The sequence below is a fragment of the Pelobates fuscus genome, chromosome 5 (assembly GCF_036172605.1).
Source record: "Pelobates fuscus isolate aPelFus1 chromosome 5, aPelFus1.pri, whole genome shotgun sequence".
Taxonomy (NCBI): Eukaryota; Metazoa; Chordata; class Amphibia; order Anura; family Pelobatidae; genus Pelobates; species Pelobates fuscus.
Window position 1 is genome coordinate 104847103 of NC_086321.1, and position 18432 is coordinate 104865534.

Genomic DNA, 18432 nt, shown 5'->3' on the forward strand with positions numbered 1-18432 from the left:
CCTTTCGTATGGTTTTTCCCATTCGACTGTTTGGAACGTTCGTATGGTTTGGTGCGTTCGCACAGTTTCTCCTGTTCAGTGGATTGGTGTATTTAGTACCTGCCTTTGCATCTGGAAAGGGAATATCGCCTAAACAGTTTTAACCCCTTTTATGTCGGGGTGCCGTTACAGGGGACAGTATTAAGGACTAAGGGTAAGCAGCGTTTTGAACAGGGGTCATTTAATTTTTTTCTTTCTTGCCATGTTTTGTTTTATGATTGTGCCATTCTGTTATAACCTACAGTTGAATATGAATTCTGAAGGAAAGAAATGTGTTTTTCCTGCTCACTCGTGCTTTCTTTAAAAATGGTATATATACCACTTTTGAGCACAACTGTATAAATATCTTTTTTTGTAAATGTTTAATTATATATTGAAGAATATGTTTTATATTCCCCACTGCCTTCTTCTTACCTTTGGGCAGGGAGGGGGACACAGAAAGTCCTGGTGGTTCTGTGGTGTCCGGTGTCTCTACACCTGCACCTCCACCAGGTGCAGGTCGAGATCCCTCTTCTCGCAATTTCCGGCACTGCTCTGTGTTGCAGAGTTGCCATGGTGGCCCGCTGCAACGCTCCGAACCACAGAGCTTCAAGGAGGAATACTTTACACCCAGCAGAATTGCAGATTGGTGCCTCCCTGTTACTACCTTATCTGGCTGATCTCCCCACAACCATGAATATACAAAGCAGGCTGGTGCCGACTCTGTATGGGTTGGCAGGGGAGAGACTTTAATCTCTCTCTGGCAGACTTGACCCATGAACATCATGGCCCATAGAGGATTTGCCCAGTTTGCCTAATAGTCAGTACAGGCCTGGTCTGGAGTGTCCCGTTAAAGAGACACTCCAAACACATAAAGCACTTTAGGTTGCTGAAATGCTTTACATTTGAAGTGTGTGTTCTTTTTTTCATTTTACAAAATGTGCAGATTTGAACAGAAGTTGACAATTTTAGAACTTAATCTTGTTATATCCCCTGGCTGTCAAGCAGATAACCCGTCCAGTTACTTCCTAGGTCAGTGATGGCGAACCTTTTTGAGCCCGAGTGCCCAAACCGCAATACATGCCAACTTTTTTTTCCTTAAAGTGCCAACACGGCAATTGCGTGTGTGTGTGTGGGGGGGTGCGTGTGTGTGTGGGGGTGTGCGTGTGTGTGTGGGGGGTGCGTGTGTGGGGGTGCGTGTGTGGGGGGGGTGCGTGTGTGTGTGTGGGGGGTGCGTGTGTGTGGGGGGGTGCGGTGTGTGGGGGAGGGTGCGTGTGTGGGGGAGGGTGCGTGTGTGTGGGGGGGTGGGTGTTGTATGTGTAAATGAGGGGTGCTGTGTGTGTGTATGAGGGGTGCTGTGTGTGTGTGTATGAGGGGTGCTGTGTGTGTGTATGAGGGGTGCTGTGTGTGTGTGGGGGGGTGCTGTGTGTGTGTGGGGGGTGCTGTGTGTGTGGGGGGGGTGCTGTGTGTGTGTGGGGGGGGTGCTGTGTGGGTGTGGGGGGGTGCTGTGTGTGTGTGTGTGTGGGGTGCTGGGTGTGTGTGGGGGGGTGCTGTGTGTGTTTGGGGGGGTGCTGTGTGTGTGTGAGAGGGGTGCTGTGTGTGTGTGTGGGACGGGTGCTGTGCTGTGTGTGGGGTAGGGGTGCTGTGCTGTGGGGGGTAAGGGGTACTGTGTGGGGGGTAGGGATACTGTGGGGGGGGGTAGGGGTGCTGTGTGTGGGGGTAGGGGTGCTGTGTGTGGGGGTAGGGGTGCTGTGTGTGGGTAGGGGTACTGTTGTGGGGGAGTAGGGGTACTGCTGGGGGGGTGCTGTGGGGGTAGTGTGCTGCTGGGGGGGTGTGGTGGGGTAATGCTGTGTAGGGGTGGTGCTGTGGTGGGTAGGTGTGGTGCTGTGGTGGGTAGGGGTGGTGCTGTGGTGGGTAGGGGTGGTGCTGGGGGGGTGGGGTGCTGCTGGAGGGGTGGGGTGGTGCTGTGGTGGGTAGGGGTGGTGCTGTGGGGGTAGGGGTGGTGCTGTGGGGGGTAGGGATGGTGCTGGGGGGTAGGGTGCTGCTGGGGGGGTAGGGTGCTGCTGGGAGGTAGGGTGCTGCTGGGGGGGTGGTGCTGTGGGGGGTAGGGGTGGTGCTGTGGGGGGTAGGGGTGGTGCTGGGGGGGTAGGGGTGGTGCTGGGGGGGTAGGGTGCTGCTGGGGGGGTGGGGTGCTGCTGGGGGGGTGGGGTGGTGCTGTGGGGGGTAGGGGTGGTGCTGTGGTGGGTAGGGTGCTGCTGGGGGGGTAAGGGTACTTCTGGGGGGGTAAGGGTACTTCTGGGGGGGGTAGGGGTGGTGTGTTAGTATCCCACCCCCCTCCTTCTTACCTTCAATGAAGTGTGGGGGGGGGGACACAGCCATCCCTGGTGGTCCGGTGGTGGTAAGTACTGCAGGGGGAGGGATCTGTGTAGCAGCTCCCCCTGTCCTCCCGCGCGATGCTGTGTGGAGCGTTGCCATGGTAACGCTCGGCAACGCTCCACACAGCATCGCGCGGGAGGACAGGGGAGCTGCTACACAGATCCCTCCCCCTGCCTCCCGACCCGGAAGCAGAATAGGCGCCTGCCGTTTCGGGCAGGCAGGCGCCTATTCTGCAGTGATGGCGGACCTGTGGCCGCGTGCCCACAGAGAGGGCTCGGCGTGCCACCTGTGGCACGCGTGCCATAGGTTCGCCATCACTGTCCTAGGTGTTTCTCTCAGTGGAGCTAAACTCAAGAGGCAACAATTGCTCAGAGCACCTGCCTTGCAAATACTTCTTATTGAGATGCACTGGGAAGTCTGTGATTGGGCAGCCACAGAAAGTCTGGGCGGGTTAGAAGGGGAGGGTTTGCATGCGGCACAGCTGTCCCCATTTTGGTGAAACAGTCCTGATTTTCGGGTCCTCTCCCTGCTTAGTTCCTTGTCATTCTATCAGGAAACTGTCCCCAACGATAGCATGAACAATGATAGCATGTTTCCACCATAAGATATGCGTGTGCTATTTTTGGGGCACTAGGACCCTGAGGGAGCAATGAAACAGCGCCCGACGTGCCATTAACTCGGGCTGCCTCTTACCCTTTGGGGTAGAGCTAGTGACACACTGGTCTCGCTGGTTCACTCCCTTTACTCCTGATTCTCAGGATGCCGGTGTTGGGAGATATGGGCTGGAAAAGGCTTCACACAAGAGATCAGCCACTTTTTAAAGCTGGTTTTATAAATACCTCGAATGAAAATAATTATTAGCCTGCATGTTTTTTAGTTTTTTTTTTTAATTAGCGGTATATCTATTAAATAGTGATTTCATATTTATATGAATTATATATTTTTTTTTATTTGGGCTGTGAAGTGTCCCTTTAATTTGGACGTTTACTCCATTTCACAGAGCAAGGGACAAAAAATTAAATATAATAAATAAGTGGAGAGGAAAAAAAAAAAACTCACGAGGCTGCGCGTGCGTGTCACGTGGCAACCGTTTCGTCACCCGAACTCCACGCTTCCCCCCCTCTCTTTCCTCACAGGAAGAAGACGAGGCGCGCGAGCACGGCCGTTGACGGCGGACACCAGGCACGCGCGCCACCGGTGACGTCGATCCCGCGCGCTCGCGCTCAGCGCTGCAGCCCTGAGTAAATCGCCGCGTCTGGCACTGAGCTCGCTCTCTGCGCTGCGCGTCCCCGCGACATCCCTGCCTGAGCCTAGTGAGCGCGCTAGCGCTGGCTGTCGGTGTCAGTGCAGAGCAGAGCAGCACAAGCAGGGCTCCTCCTCCTGTTCAGGCAGAGCTGCTGAGCCGGGTGATAGTAGTGACAGCGGCTGGGGTTACGGTGTTCCGCCGCAGTACACCCCCCACGGCCAGGGGGCTGTCCGTGTCTGACAGACGGTGACCCGGCCAGGGCTGGGCTCTATGCGGCCGCTGGACCATGAATCTGCACCAGGTGCTGACCGGGGCTGTGAACCCGGGGGATAACTGCTTCTCGGTGGGGAGCCTGCACGAACAGCCCGTCACGGTGAGACTGAGGGGGGAGTGGGGGGCACTGGATCCAGGGACAGAGTGTCAGAGGGCCAATACTTACCTGCTCACTACCTACCTAACTGCTCACTAGCTACCTGTTCACTACCAACCTGATCACCTACCTGCTCACTACCTACCTGCTCACTACCTACTCACTACCTACCTGCTCACTACCTACCTGCTCACTACCTACTCACTACCTTACCTACTCACTACCTTACCTGCTCACTACCTTACCTGCTCACTACCTTACCTGCTCACTACCTTGCCTGCTCACTAGCTGATCACCTACCTGCTCACTACCTAGCTGCTCACTACCTAGCTGCTCACTACCTAGCTGCTCACTACCTAGCTGATCACTACCTAGCTGCTCACTACCTACCTGCTCACTACCTACCTGCTCACTACCTACCTGCTCACTACCTACCTGCTCACTACCTACCTGCTCACTAGCTACCTGCTGATTACAAACCTACTCACTAGCTACCTCCTCCCAGCGCTGCACTCCCTGTCCCTGCTGGTGCTGTCAGGGGTGGATAGCACGCTGGGTTATTTGCGAACCTGTGACTTGTTGGGAGTTCAGGGTGAATGTAATTTTTAGTCCCAAATCGCTGACTTGGGGACACCATTCTCTCAGTCACCCAGCTGTGCTTTCGGTTCAGCTATTTTGGCCTAAATTTTGCAGTTGACTTTGAGCTCACTTTGGATTTCTGATACTTCACACTTCATAGTGAATAACTCTGTGTCGTAGTTATATAATTATACTTTACTTCAGGCCTCGACAAACATTACTAGTCACATTAAATCAAGCTTTTATTTAGGGGCAGGAGAATTGAGGGGGGGGGGGGTCACGAAATACTTCCCTTTCACTTTATTTACAATGCTTAGTAATGGTACCTGTAATGAGCATGGCTTTGCTGATACAAAACTCTATTGCTATCTTATTGCCTTTATCAGGTTGTATTGCCTGTTTTCTCTTAAAGTTCTTCGAGGTAAAAACAAAAACTGGTTTGCACAGGTCTGGGGAAAAAGTAAAATTGTTGCTACTTCTCTCAATTGAATAAATGTGCAAAAGTGTTGCTAATAGACAATGGGTGTCTGTTGAATCATAAATAATTATATATATTGTTTCCCATAGGGATGTTTCTACATTTTAAAAAGAAACTTTAACACACTTTTAAGGTATTTTCAAAGTGCACACTTTGGCACAATATAAATGCATATGTCGGTAATGTATTGTATTAGATGTGTTGTGCAGGTGCACAAGGTATGTGTTTGGTAAACGTAGGTTTTTTTTTTCTTTATTACACATATATACAGGTGAAGGAAGCAAACACCAGGATTATTTTATTTTTTTTGTAGGCCAAAGTAGTCCTAGACTGCTGTATTCTGGAAATACAAAGTTTTGGTTGACTTAGCATTTGGAAGCCCTGCTAGATTAAGAACGTTTTAAGGTGGCCATATGTTCTTTCTGTATAGCAGTTGTGAAAGTTTCACTGTGCAGTTTGACAAAACAACTAAAAAGTGAAAACCTTTTTTAGTGAATCTTGAAATCTTCAATTTATATCTGAACTTAAAGGGGCAGTCTGACCTTGCACAGGTTGTGGTCCACAATTTTCCTCCATTCACCTCACTATATGGCTTGCAACGGCAATGATGTCCAATTATTGAAATACTTTTCCTGTTAATTATTGCAGTATAGGGAATCATGGAAAATGCATAATGTCCCAATAGAAGTAAAGCACCGTGAGTAGCTGAAAGCTTTTCTAAAGAGAAAATATGAATGCATTGCTGTGTTTGGCATTGCAGCTTGCAAGTTCCAGGTTTTATACAATTGTGGCATTGCGTCACATGCTTGAGAATTCATTTTTAATTATTTTTTTTACCTTTTTAAATGGTTAACTTTCTTTGCAGTACCTATACAATATATTAAGGTGGATTTCCAGCCCACACCTGATGTGATGGGCTCATTTGATAGTCCATATTTTTGAAGTAGTGCTGGAATCTCAAAGGCCTGTAATTGTTTTTTATTACCTGGTAAATAACATGATTTTTTTTTTCTTGTATATTTAAAATTTGGATTTTAAACAAGAAATATTATAATAGTGAGACATAAAGTACATATTTTTCACTATGTGGATGGGACTAATGGCATCCTATACCGGCTATGAAGTGCAGTTAAAATATATATATATTTTTTTTTTTTTATTGCATTCTCTTTTTCATCATACCAAGGCAGCATTTTCTGTCCTTCAAAGAGGTTGGCTTTTGCTTGTCCAGCAGCTCAAAGTTTTGATTTATTTTGGTTGTTCAGGATTCCTGACTGGGGCCAAGATGCGTTGGGGTACTACTCTTAGTAAATACCCTACAGAGTAGGAATTTTCCAGTATTCAACTATACAGCTCAGTCTTAGCCAGCTGCCCTTTGCAAATACAACTTCTGTTCACAAACATTACAAGCTATTCACAGTGCTTCATATCTACATCTGTACACATACACTTGCCTAAAGTGTTGGCAGTAGAAATTCAAGCCTAAGGGTCTTGCATGGTCAATTACCAGCAGGGCCAACTCAACCTTTCATCCTTTCAACCCTTTCAGGGTTGATATTTACATACTATGAAGTTGGCTAATGATATTATCTATACCCCATGGCATACTCTCCTGCATGTCATGTAAGCTGCAATTCTCATGGCTTTCATGGTTTTTACATTAATAACTATTTCCTGAGCAGAACAGGTGTCTGAGCAGAACTGCTAGGTGGGTATATATTGACTTTATTTACCAACTTCTCGTGATGATTTTCTGTTGAAGTTCTGGATTTAGTCTAGGAAGGCAAGCTAAGTTTAGGAAAGTTTATTCAGTAATCTCTGAATTGTAGTGAATTAAAGTCGGAATGGCAAACATTCTCCAACTTTGCTATAGCCATTCAGATTTCAGTTCAATACAGTTTTACAATGTAGAATCCATGCATGGATTAGCAATATCAATTTAATTCATATTTGAATTGCATTGGTGGGTAAAATGTATCAGCACACAGTCAATGACATTCATATATGAATGACATTTTTAATGGTAATTGGGAATAACAATAGGTGTGCAGATGTCTGACATGAGGAACCTCAGTTTTGGTTAATCTGATCTAAAAAATGTTTAGACACAAAACTGTGTGATGGTGCCCTCAGCCTAAAAGCACGATGACCATGTAGTTGTTATTGTAATATATACAATGAGAGACCAGAAGATGACTTTTTTTGCACCATAAATTGTGAAAAGTGCATAAATAGTTATTGTAGTTGAATTGTGTCTCTTTAAGCACATTATAAAAGGATAAATAAGGTTATTTTTTCCTTTTTAAATTATATGATAAAAATATGGACATCTTTTGGAATAGATATATAAATATTATTGAATAACCTAATTTTCTAAATGAGGTCTAAATATAGAAATGATTTCATTTTATGTGGCTATGGTTTGGTGGTAATCTGTGTATATGTGCATTTATGTTCACAGTATTAGGTGATGGCCACATGAGAACACACTGGTAGCTGTGTTTGGCATTGCAGCTTGAAAGTTCCAGGTTTTATACAATTGTACCAGAAACCTTGTCACCATTGTTAAAGGACCACTCTAGGCACCCAGACGACTTCAGCTTAATGAAGTGGTCTGGGTGCCAGGTACCTCTAGGATTAACCCTTTTTTTTATAAACATAGCAGTTTCAGAGAAACTGCTATGTTTATAATGAGGGTTAATCCAGCCTCCAAATCCTCTAGTGGCTGTCTCATTGACAGCCGCTATAGGCGCTTGCGTGCTTCTCACTGTGAAAATCACAGTGAGAGCACGCAAGCGTCCATAGGAAAGCATTGTAAATGCTTTCCTATGCGACCGGCTGAATGCGAGCGCGGCTCCTGTCGCGCATGCGCATTCAGCCGATGACGTCGCGATCAAGATGGAGAGGAGGAGGAAAGCTCCCCGCCCGGCGCTGGAAAAAGAGGTAAGTTTAACCCCTTCCTCTCTCCAGAGCCCGGCGGGAGGGGGTCCCTGAGGGTGGGGGCACCCTCAGGGTACTCTAGTGCCAGGAAAACGAGTATGTTTTCCTGGCACTAGAGTGGTCCTTTAAATGGGAACTGTCACCTCCTATGACTTTTAATATTGTGCTTGCTTATCTCCTATATTTAACAAACGTGTGTGTGTGTGTGTGTGTGTGTGTGTGTATAAGAGCTGTGAAGAATACAATTTAATATAGAAAGCCATACCGATTTCTTCTGCAACTATACTTTTGTATCTCACTGTTAGTCATTGTTATAAGAATGGACATTTGCACCTGGCAGGCAGCACAGAGATATAATATAAATATATATATATATATATATTTTAGTATGTAAATGTAAAAAATAAATCTTTTACAAATTTTTTTTATTTACAACAATTTATTAAATTTATGCGGATTACTTTTCCAAAAGTGTTTTATTCCAAGATAAACTTCATTTACCTCATATTGCTACTGACCATATTTATGTACCTAAAAATTGTATATAGGGTACAGACTGGTACATTATGGTATAGGGGTTTATGACTATATGCTTTTTTATTTTTAATAGATAAAAATTATGAAATGGCCTCTATTTAATATGCTTTCCAAATGATTCAATACTGTTGTAAAAATTTCCAAATGATTTATCTGCAAAATTTCCAATTTACTTTATTGGATTCTTCTGTAGGTAAATCACTTGGAAATTTTAATAGAAAAAAAGAAATCACAAAATTAATAATAATAATAATAATAATAAACAAATAAGGGGAATAAAACTTCGGTCCAGGGGGCGGGGCCTGACCGCCAAGATGGCCGGACGCACATGCTGCGTGCTCCGGTGGCAAGGGGCATAATCTGAGCCCTCACGGCGACCTACTGAGACTATATTTACTTACCAACCTGAGGGGGTTAACCAGCACCAGAAGCGGCACCCAACGGTGCGCGAAACATGCAGCTCCGACCACGGAAACCGGAGCAGAGCAGCAGGGCCTACCGGTCACTGAACCTATTGGACCACGGGGGAGACGGCCGCTCTCCTGGGACCATACTGGGCCACGACCTCAACATGGGGCCCCGTTCCCCCCCCTTGGACCGGTGGGGGTCATCACGGTATCCATCAAACCAGGGCAAGCGACTTCACAAGCCCCGGCTAAACTCCGCGGCTCGAGCAACACGGCCAGTGGGCCTCTCAAGATGGCGGCCGCGACTCAACGGCAGAAAAGCGCGCCAGCCCAACCAAGCAGCCAGAGTTTCTACACGGCAGAGCAGTACGCTGAGAGGCTAGACAAGCTCTTCCAAAGGCTCTGGGAGCGACTGATACTGCGCTGTAGATGGGAACCACCCGACCCGGTGGGCACAGTAAGGAGGGACAAGGTGCGGAGCTGGCATGGACCCGCAACGGGCAAACCACGCAAGGCGACAATCGCAGACCGCCCTACAATCCTTCCCGGGCTGAAGGCCTCCCGGAGGACACCTCCACGGCACCGACCACACCGCCAGAAGCCCGACCGTCGCAGGCGACGGCAGAACATCCGAGCTCCCCACGGCGCCCGACAGAAGGTGGACCCGGCCTCGACTAAGAGAGCACGAGTCCGTGGACAACAGGTGCTGGCCTTCATTCCGGCCTGGGGCTGGAGCACTCCTTCCTTGCACCAGCGGCTCACCGGCCTCTCGCTGACCCGTCCGGCACATGGCTCAGACTTTCCCAGCAGGGGTATTGGCTGATGGATGGCCTGTAAGCCCGCAGCCCCATCACATGCCGCCCACAACTATGGACTCTTGGTGGACAATATAGCAGGCAAATTGTTGTATTTCTGTGGGTATGACTACTCACAATACCATAGTGTGCCATGTAGATGGTTTACCTTTCCTTTCCTGTTCGTCCTGCTGTTTAAACGACGTAACTCAGCTTCAGTATAGATGACACTCTTGATGGATAGCAATGTTTTATTTTATTTTATTTACTTGACCTAGCTTGTCTACGTTCAGCGAGTAATTATATGATCGTTGCTGTAGCCTATGTACTCTAACTCTTAAAGCGTGTACCTTACTCAGACACCCAAAGACCATAACCAGTTCATAGCTTAACATACCCGACCAGCACTACTGACGCTGAACTAGCCAGACCTGCTTGCATATTGAAGTTAACATATACCTAGCATAAGTAACCAATGTTTTTTCTCACCCATGTGTCTCCTGACACCTGACTAACATGATCTAGTGAGTTACCAACCCGGATCCTTTGATCCATAGCTTGTATTTTCAAACTGGAGTTTAACTACACTACATAAAACAAAAAAAAAAATGAGGCATTGAAAATTTGGAAATGTACTCTAATTTTGCATATTGTCGTACCAACCCTATGTTGTAAATCACTTAAACGTTTCCCCCGATTTCTCTTCTGTATCCCATACTTTATGCCTTTAATAAAAATCAGATTGACAAAAAAAAAAACTTCGGTCCAGTGTAAATGCAAAGAACTTTTCCATTTGGTATCATGATGATCAGATATAAACAAGGTGTATCAAATTAACTTTTTATAAAACAGAGCATCCAAAGTGTTTACTATGTGTTAGTGATATGTATTATTCACTGCATACAAAACCAAAGTATGGTATAGAGACAATTCATTTTCATTCAAGATAAAAAAACAAATGTAAATGACATGAGCTAATAGAAGCTCTAGTATGTTTTTATTAGTGTCCTTTTTTTCATGAATGAAGCGAATTGCAGCAGTAGCACAAACCCTTGCTACACATGCACACTTGTCTTTGGGTGTTCCAGTGCTCTCAGCCTGTACATTGCATCCAAGGGAGGTGTGACTAAAGCTGCATAAACAAAGTGATGTAACTCCTAAATGGCAGAGTATTGAGCTGTGACACTGCAGGGACATGATATATATCTATACACTAGAAATACCTCAAAAAGCTAAACTTGTTTTGGTGCATACAATGTTCTTTGAAAACACACAGACCTTGATCTAATATTTGTTTAATTGGCTTTCGAAATGATTTAATATTTTTGGCTTAACTTTTAACACACTTTTTTTTTTTTTTATTAGAACAATATCAGTATATTAAAATATTACAAAATTGTTTTTAAAATCATTAAATCATTTAAAAAGTATTTTCATAAATATTAAATCATTTGGAAAGATTATCCAACAATATTAAATAGAGGTCATTGTTTGAATTATCAATATTACCGGTAGTATTGAATGACTGTATGCCTCTTATAGCCATTCATGAGAGATCTTGTATATCTGATATGTGCATGTTTGGCTGTGGTAATTATATGGAAAAATAATAAAGCCTCATGCAAGCTTATCGAAGCCCTTATATTTTCAATGAGACCACCAGTGGCTGTGTCTGTTGTGTGCTGTTTTATGGCCAGTAGATATTTGGTACACGGTAAGAGCTTGTATCCGTGTCATAAATCCTAAATTACTTACACTCTAGGACAGGGGTAGGCAACCTTTTAGCAGCACTGTGCCGATATAGGATTGTGATGTCACGTAGCGTGCCGATCCTCAGGCCCGTCACTACCAGGCAAGCTAACCAAGCAATTGCTTGGGGCCATGAGTTGGCCTGGGCCCCCAAGCAGGGCCGGCACTTCCTATAAGGCTGTAGCCGCCTGAGCGCTCTATAGAGAGCCTCAGGCGGCTGCAGCACTGCCTCTCTCGTCACCTCCCCTTCCCTGTAGCGTGGCCAAGCTCCTCTTCCTCCTGTCAGTCTGGCCGGGTACCACGTGGTACAGGAAATTCAGTTTCCTGTTCCCGGCCGGACTGACAGGAAGTGCACCTTGAGCTCGGCCACGCTACAGGGAAGGGGAGGTGAGAAGAACATAAAGAGGGAGGGGGGGGGAGTAATGTCCATTTTGTTTGGGGCCCCCAAATTCCTTCAAACGGCCCTGCCGATCCTATTTTTTTAAATTGAGGTGTGTGTGCTGCCGTATTCTGCTTGTGTTATATATACTGTAATTGATTTGTGCGTATATGAGCTATTATATTGTATATGTTCATTAGTAGTTTATGGTATCGTGTATGATACATATGAATGTGGGCTGTGTATGAGGGCTGCTTGTGGAATTGTGTGTGGGTGGATATGTCACATTGTGTGTTAGGTAGTGTATGGGGGCTGTTTAGGGTTTTGCATGTGAGAGGCTGCATGTGGGATTGTGTGCATGTATGTAATTGTTAGTGGTGTTGCGTTTGTGGGGATTGTGTGTATGTTTGGGTGTGGGCTGTTCCTATTATTTGTATGAGGGGAGGCTTATTCTGCAGGTCTGTGTATATCTAGCAGTGTGGGTGGCTTCCCTGGGTTCCACTGGGGACCAGCTTGGGCAGGTACAGGTCAAGGACAGGAGCTGCAACATCAGCTGTGGGCTGCTCTACTACAGTGTGGATTCCCATTCACAAGTGCTGGGAGGAAGTGATCACGGATCACTTCCTCTAAGTGCTGCAATGCATAAATTGAGGATTGTCCTTCACTACCTCTTTGTATTAGCAGATATCTGAAGTTTCACTGAGACTCCTGATAGGCCAGACCCTGTTTGGCTCTAGCAGCCTTGAGTGCCGTGGAAAGACACCTCGAGTGCCGTGCATGGCACTAGTGCCGTAGGTTGCCTACCCCTGCTCTAGGAGAATAGTAACACCGTATCTGTCTGTTGTGGTACATACTCTGCTAGTGAGAACTGTCTGAATCAGGGGTAGGCAATGTTTCAACGACAATGTGTCAAAACAAAACTTTGAAGTCCCTTGGTTTGCAAATCTTGTTTTATTTTTTTAATTGTTTGTGTATATTGTCATATTCTGCATGTATGCATGTGGTCTGTGTATATGCAGTTTGTGATATTGTGTTATGTATTTTTTTATTTTAAATGCGGGCTATATATAGGGGGTGCTTGTCTGTTTGTGTGTACGTTAATTGTCAGTGTTGTGTTTGTGGGGACAAATATTGAAGCTGTGTGCTGCTTGTAGTATTTGCATTTGGAGAAGGCTTGTTCTCTGGGTGTAATTATTATTTATTTATTATTTTATTATTTATATAGCACCATCAGATTCCATAGCGCTGTACAATGGGTGGACTAACAGACATGTAATTGTAACCAGACAACCGGATTTACAGCTCAATGAGCTTACATTCTAGAGGGAGTGGTGTATAGTGACACAAAGGGTAAAAGTAGGGTTATGAAGTAGGTGGTTAGAAAAGTATTCATTGAGGGCTTAGTTGGTAATTTTTAGCAGTTGCAGGAGAGGAGTAATAGGAGGTGGGGGATAAAAACATGCTAACAGGTTTATGTGTATGTCGGTATTTGGATTCCATGTGGACAAGAGAGGTTTGGTCTGGCTAGGTATAGGGCTAGGGCAGGGGCATTAGCAGGCTGAGCTCCTTCTCAAAATCTAGTAGGAATTGATCTGCAGTCACTTCCTGTTTATTCTCAAATTAACAGAGGGTTGTCTTTCTTTGCCTGTTGCAATTGGGCACAGATATCTGAGCAAGTCCCACTTGAACTACTGTCAGACCAAAGGGTCTCCTGGTGCATAGACTGGCCCTTTTAATGATTATTTCCTGTATCTCCTCAAACAGAACTGTTATTTTCATTTGCCGTTGATAAGGCCAATCCTATGTTTCGCTTATCTTCTCTCTGTAATAGCTAGCTATACTTCCTCAATTATCGATACATTATTCTCTATTTCTATCTATTGGAGAAGTGTTTTGATAATGCCTGTTGTATTTATATGTAATACCCAATGCAGTGCTATACAAATGTTATTGTTTGGAGTGCAAAATATTGCTTTAAAACCTGTTTAACTATTATACAAGGTTCTGCGGGGAAAATTTATACTGAATCTGAATGAAAAAACATCTTGTGTCCATCATTCATTGGATATATTTTATTTTTATGTTCAAGGAAACTTTGTGCCCCAAAAAAGAAATTAATTTCTGATGTTTGCGTGTAGATTGGTCAAAATATTACTTGCATATACACTTATATTCAGATATTATTAGGGTTCACCTCTGCTGCCGTGGTAGTACACCTGTTACTGTGGTTGGCCAACCACCTTCATCTGGACAGTGAAGCAACTGGTGGAAATCTGTTCAGACAGCTAGCTGGAGAGGTAATTGATTGCACCAGAACTCTGTCTCTTCGTCCTTTAAAGTTCTTTTTTTAATTAAAGGGATACTATATTGCCAGTAATATAATGCTGTGTTTCTGGCACTATCACCCCCCCCCCCCCCCCCCCGCCTCCACACTCTCTCTTCCTTTATTTACCTACCTGATCCTAAAAAAATAAAGCACAATGGGAAGATGATACTATTACATCCTTACATAGAGGATATATTTTCTCTGCTGTTAAGGTAAGAAGCATGAGGACATCCAGCGTCAGTGAAATTCCCATAGAAAAGCATTGCTTCTAAGCTTTTCTATGAGGCACTCATGGCGCACACACATTAGTCCCCCCCCCCTCCCCCCCACCAAATAGAATTGTTGTCAGCAGTAACTTTTCTTAGATTTGTCTAGCCTTATCTTATCAAGCTTTAAGTGAAAACGAGCATGAGAATCATTGAGAGAATATGCTTTTGAATAATTGAGCTTGTCTTTGGTAGGGAACTTAAAAAAAAAAAATCAAAAAAAATCACAAGTTTTCCAGATTTCTAGCAAAAGTTTAATTCTGAATCATTGTTTTTTCTTTGCTTATGTAACCTCTGTATTGTTTTTTGTTTTTTTAAACAATAATTAGTTTACACCTGTCCATACAAAAGGCTTTTACAACAATAGACATTAAAAGGACATTAAAACAGACAATGCTCTCACAACGCTCACCATGACTATCCCCCACCTTAAACGACAATGAATGTGGAAACTGAATCCACTACTCCTATATGACAAACTAGTGACTCACTAGATAAGCCAAAACTATCGACTGTTTTGAACTAAACACTATCCTGGAGACATCCCCCAATATCCATATGGGCTACACAAAGCAGTCATTCTTGGACACCTAATTACCCTGGCGCCTGCAAAAAAATAACAGCATCTCACAGATGCTATGATGGAATTATGTTGCATGGAAACAAGGCACAAAAGTGACCCGAGCCCGAGAATTCTGGCCCAACTAAACGCTTTAAGGGACCAGGTGAAACGACTCACGCAGGCCGTTACTGCGAAGGCCCTAATGTGGCTAAAACAAAAATACTATGAGAATGGCAACATAGCCAACTCTATGCTAGCACGTCACCTCAAACATAGAATGGAAGCAAAATGGTTTAAGAAAATCCGCACTCCATCAGGACACAGTAGCAGCGACCCAGTCCGACTAGGGGAAATTTTCCAGAGATACTTCACGTCCCTGTATAACCATGCCACCACTGGATGATTCCACAAATCAAAAGACCGTCTTCTCCTTTCTAAACGACCTATACCTTCCGATCCTTCCCCAGGACCGAAGAAATGGCCCAGTAAGGGCTCTGGACTCGATGGGTACACACCCAAATCCTCCTCACCTCTCTCACACGGGTATTTAACACCCTGCTGAAGGGAGATACACACCCAAAACCGAACAAGGACCATTCGGAACCAGAGCATTACAGACCCATTTCTCGCTTTAATGTTGACCTCAAACTGCTAACCAAAATAATGTACAATAGATTTAATCCATATCTAGAATCCATCATTTACTCAGACCAGGTAGGCTTCACCCACTGAAGCATAGACCTGATATGGCTAGCGCAACACAGAAGGCTTTTGATTGCCTTTTATGGCCGTTTCTCTACCAAACCCTCACGCTATGGCTTTCCGGAGGCTTTCCTGTCTTTCTTACAGGCCATTTATCATAACCTGCAAGGAGCACTCCTCCTCCCTAACATAACCACGCAACGATTTTTAATCACAAATGGCACCAGGCGGGGATGCCCGCTCTCGCCCCTTCTCTTCGCCATCTCACTAGTACCCCTACTACAGGCAATATGCACTGGCTCTCATTCAGACCTGCTCTGCATTAAGTGGATACATATTACATCTCACAAAATCAGAACTCTTACCTGTCCACACTTCCCTATATGCATTTGCCCCTCATCCATTACATATCTGGGTATCCAACTGACAAACGACGTGGAGAACTTTTATGAAACCAACAACACCTCCTTACTGTGAAAAGCACATGAAGATCTAACGTGATGGCGAGATTTGGGGATCTCCTGGATAGGTCGCAACACTTCAATTAAAATTAATCTCCTACCCAGATTCCTGTACATTTTTCAGACCCTCCCCACACCATTTCGCTAACCAGACCTCAATGCGCTCCAATCTGCAGTAGCCTTATTTGTTTGTGACTGGCGCAAACCCAGAGTACGGAAAACCACACTCTACGTCCCCAAACAAGCTGGAGGACTTTGCCTCCTCACTTCGCTCCCTACCTGACAGCAGCACACTTAGCCCTAATTCAACAATGGCACCACCTGCCAAAAATAGATGGGTGGATCTTGAACACATGATATTCGGATGGGACCACCCTTCCCTGTACATGTGGCTCTCCAGACCAAACCGACCACTACCCCCACCATCACATACTCACTAGACTTTTTGGACAAAATGATGGACAAATTTGAGCTGTCATCCTTTCTATCCCCAATGACCCCAATCTGGAGGAACAAGCTTGGGCCATTTGTATCACATCATAGAGTATAGTGACATACCCGACAAAAACACCTTTACGTCGTTCAATTACTTCCGTTACATCCAGCTATGAAGCTTTGCATCCACTCCCAGTATCAAGCTAGCCAATACGGCCCCCTTAACACAATTCGAACTGGATTGCATAAAACACCCCTCAAGACAGGGACAAATCTCTGACCTATACACCACGATAGTGACCTATGCGACCCAAAATATCACTTCCCTCTATAACTGCATGGGGAAAGGATTTAGGTCCTCCCGACGAACCCTCTCACGAGCCAAGCATTTGGAAAGCCACGGCCTCCATATCAATCTGTGTAACGCACAAAGAACAGGCGGACAAAATGTTACTTCGCTGGTACTTAATACACCAGCGCCTGGCTACCATGCACTTGGCACCCTCTAATTAATGCTGGAAGTGATGCAGGGAAGTAGTGATTTTCCTACACTGTTGATGGACATGCCCCAAACTCAAATCCTTATGGCAAAGCATCACGGCACTGATTTTCCAGACTGCTGGACAAACCATGCCCCTTGGATCCCTGGTTGTTGCTACTTTCCAAGCCCATAGACTAATTCACCAGAGCAGAGAACAAGTTGATTGCACACATAGCACTGGCAACATGAATGGCAATAGCTGAAGTATGGTCAACACTGCACATACCCTCACACACTACCATTGCCAAAAAGATACAAGACAGCGCCAACATGGATAGCCTCACATCAGATACATGGCACCCAAACATTTTCACAAGACCTGGGACCCATGGCTAAATGGTGATACCACACTACCCTGGTAGCTGTTACACAAATTAATAGCTGCTGATCCTGAATGACCCAGGAACTCCCACTAGGGCATGGAGTGGCAGAGAATCCCCTGAGCGGAGCGCACCCTTCCCTCCCTCCCCCACCCACCTCGCCCTGGGGCGGCCTGCGGGAACCGAGTGATATCCCCTGACCTCACAGCCTCCCTTTACCTTATTGTACCCATACAACTCCCAACTCCCAAGCCTTTAGCCTCTCTCCTGAAGCGGAACATGAACGTCACGACGACTAATGGAATGCACACATCAAACCCACCCCAACAACTTGCCACAAGGGGAAACCTCTGAAATGGCAAGCAACAGTACTTAAGACCTGACGCAGTACACCAATGGACGAAAACAGACCACCCACGTGTTTACAACTTGACAAGCATGACTACCCAAACACTAGCAATGGTTCTCTCGCACGGGCCTACGAACAGCCCAATAAGCACCCGGCTTTACAGACATGAATAACACAAAGGAAAGCAATAAATGATGAGCGTTAAGTTAGCCAGACTTAATATACACTTCGGACACATGACTCAATGTTCCTGCATTGCTCAACCCAGATGAACCGACTAGGACACTAGGCACTGTAAATGCTTCCTTCTGCACTGCTCGAACTAAGGAGGAAGCATTAGCTTGGCCAAAAATGTGCATCTGTGATTGGCTGAGCGTGTCAACTGACCACTTTCAGCTTACCATGGTGCCTATTACTGATATGAAAGGGTATAGTTAGAAGGAAGTGTATAATCTCTGCTTTAGCTATACCTCCAGTGTAGGCCAGATTAACACTGAATGGAGGGACAGTGCCAAGGAACACCAGACACTATAGCCAATTAATTTGAATATGAATTTAGTGGAGCACTCTAACTTAAAGGGACACTATAGTCACCAG

The 18432-nt window shown here is 45.3% G+C and overlaps 1 protein-coding gene across 2 annotated transcripts in view; it reads left to right on the top strand.

Moving 5' to 3' along the window:
- The first annotated feature begins 3698 nt into the window (after positions 1-3698).
- Positions 3699-18432, top strand: part of DMXL1 (Dmx like 1) — a 129108-nt gene continuing 114374 nt past the window's right edge. For both annotated transcript variants that reach the window (XM_063454117.1, XM_063454118.1), the window contains exon 1: positions 3699-4013. In XM_063454117.1, the coding sequence (XP_063310187.1) occupies positions 3927-4013 (87 nt within the window). In that variant the 5' untranslated portion in view covers positions 3699-3926. The remainder of the gene's footprint in view (positions 4014-18432) is intronic.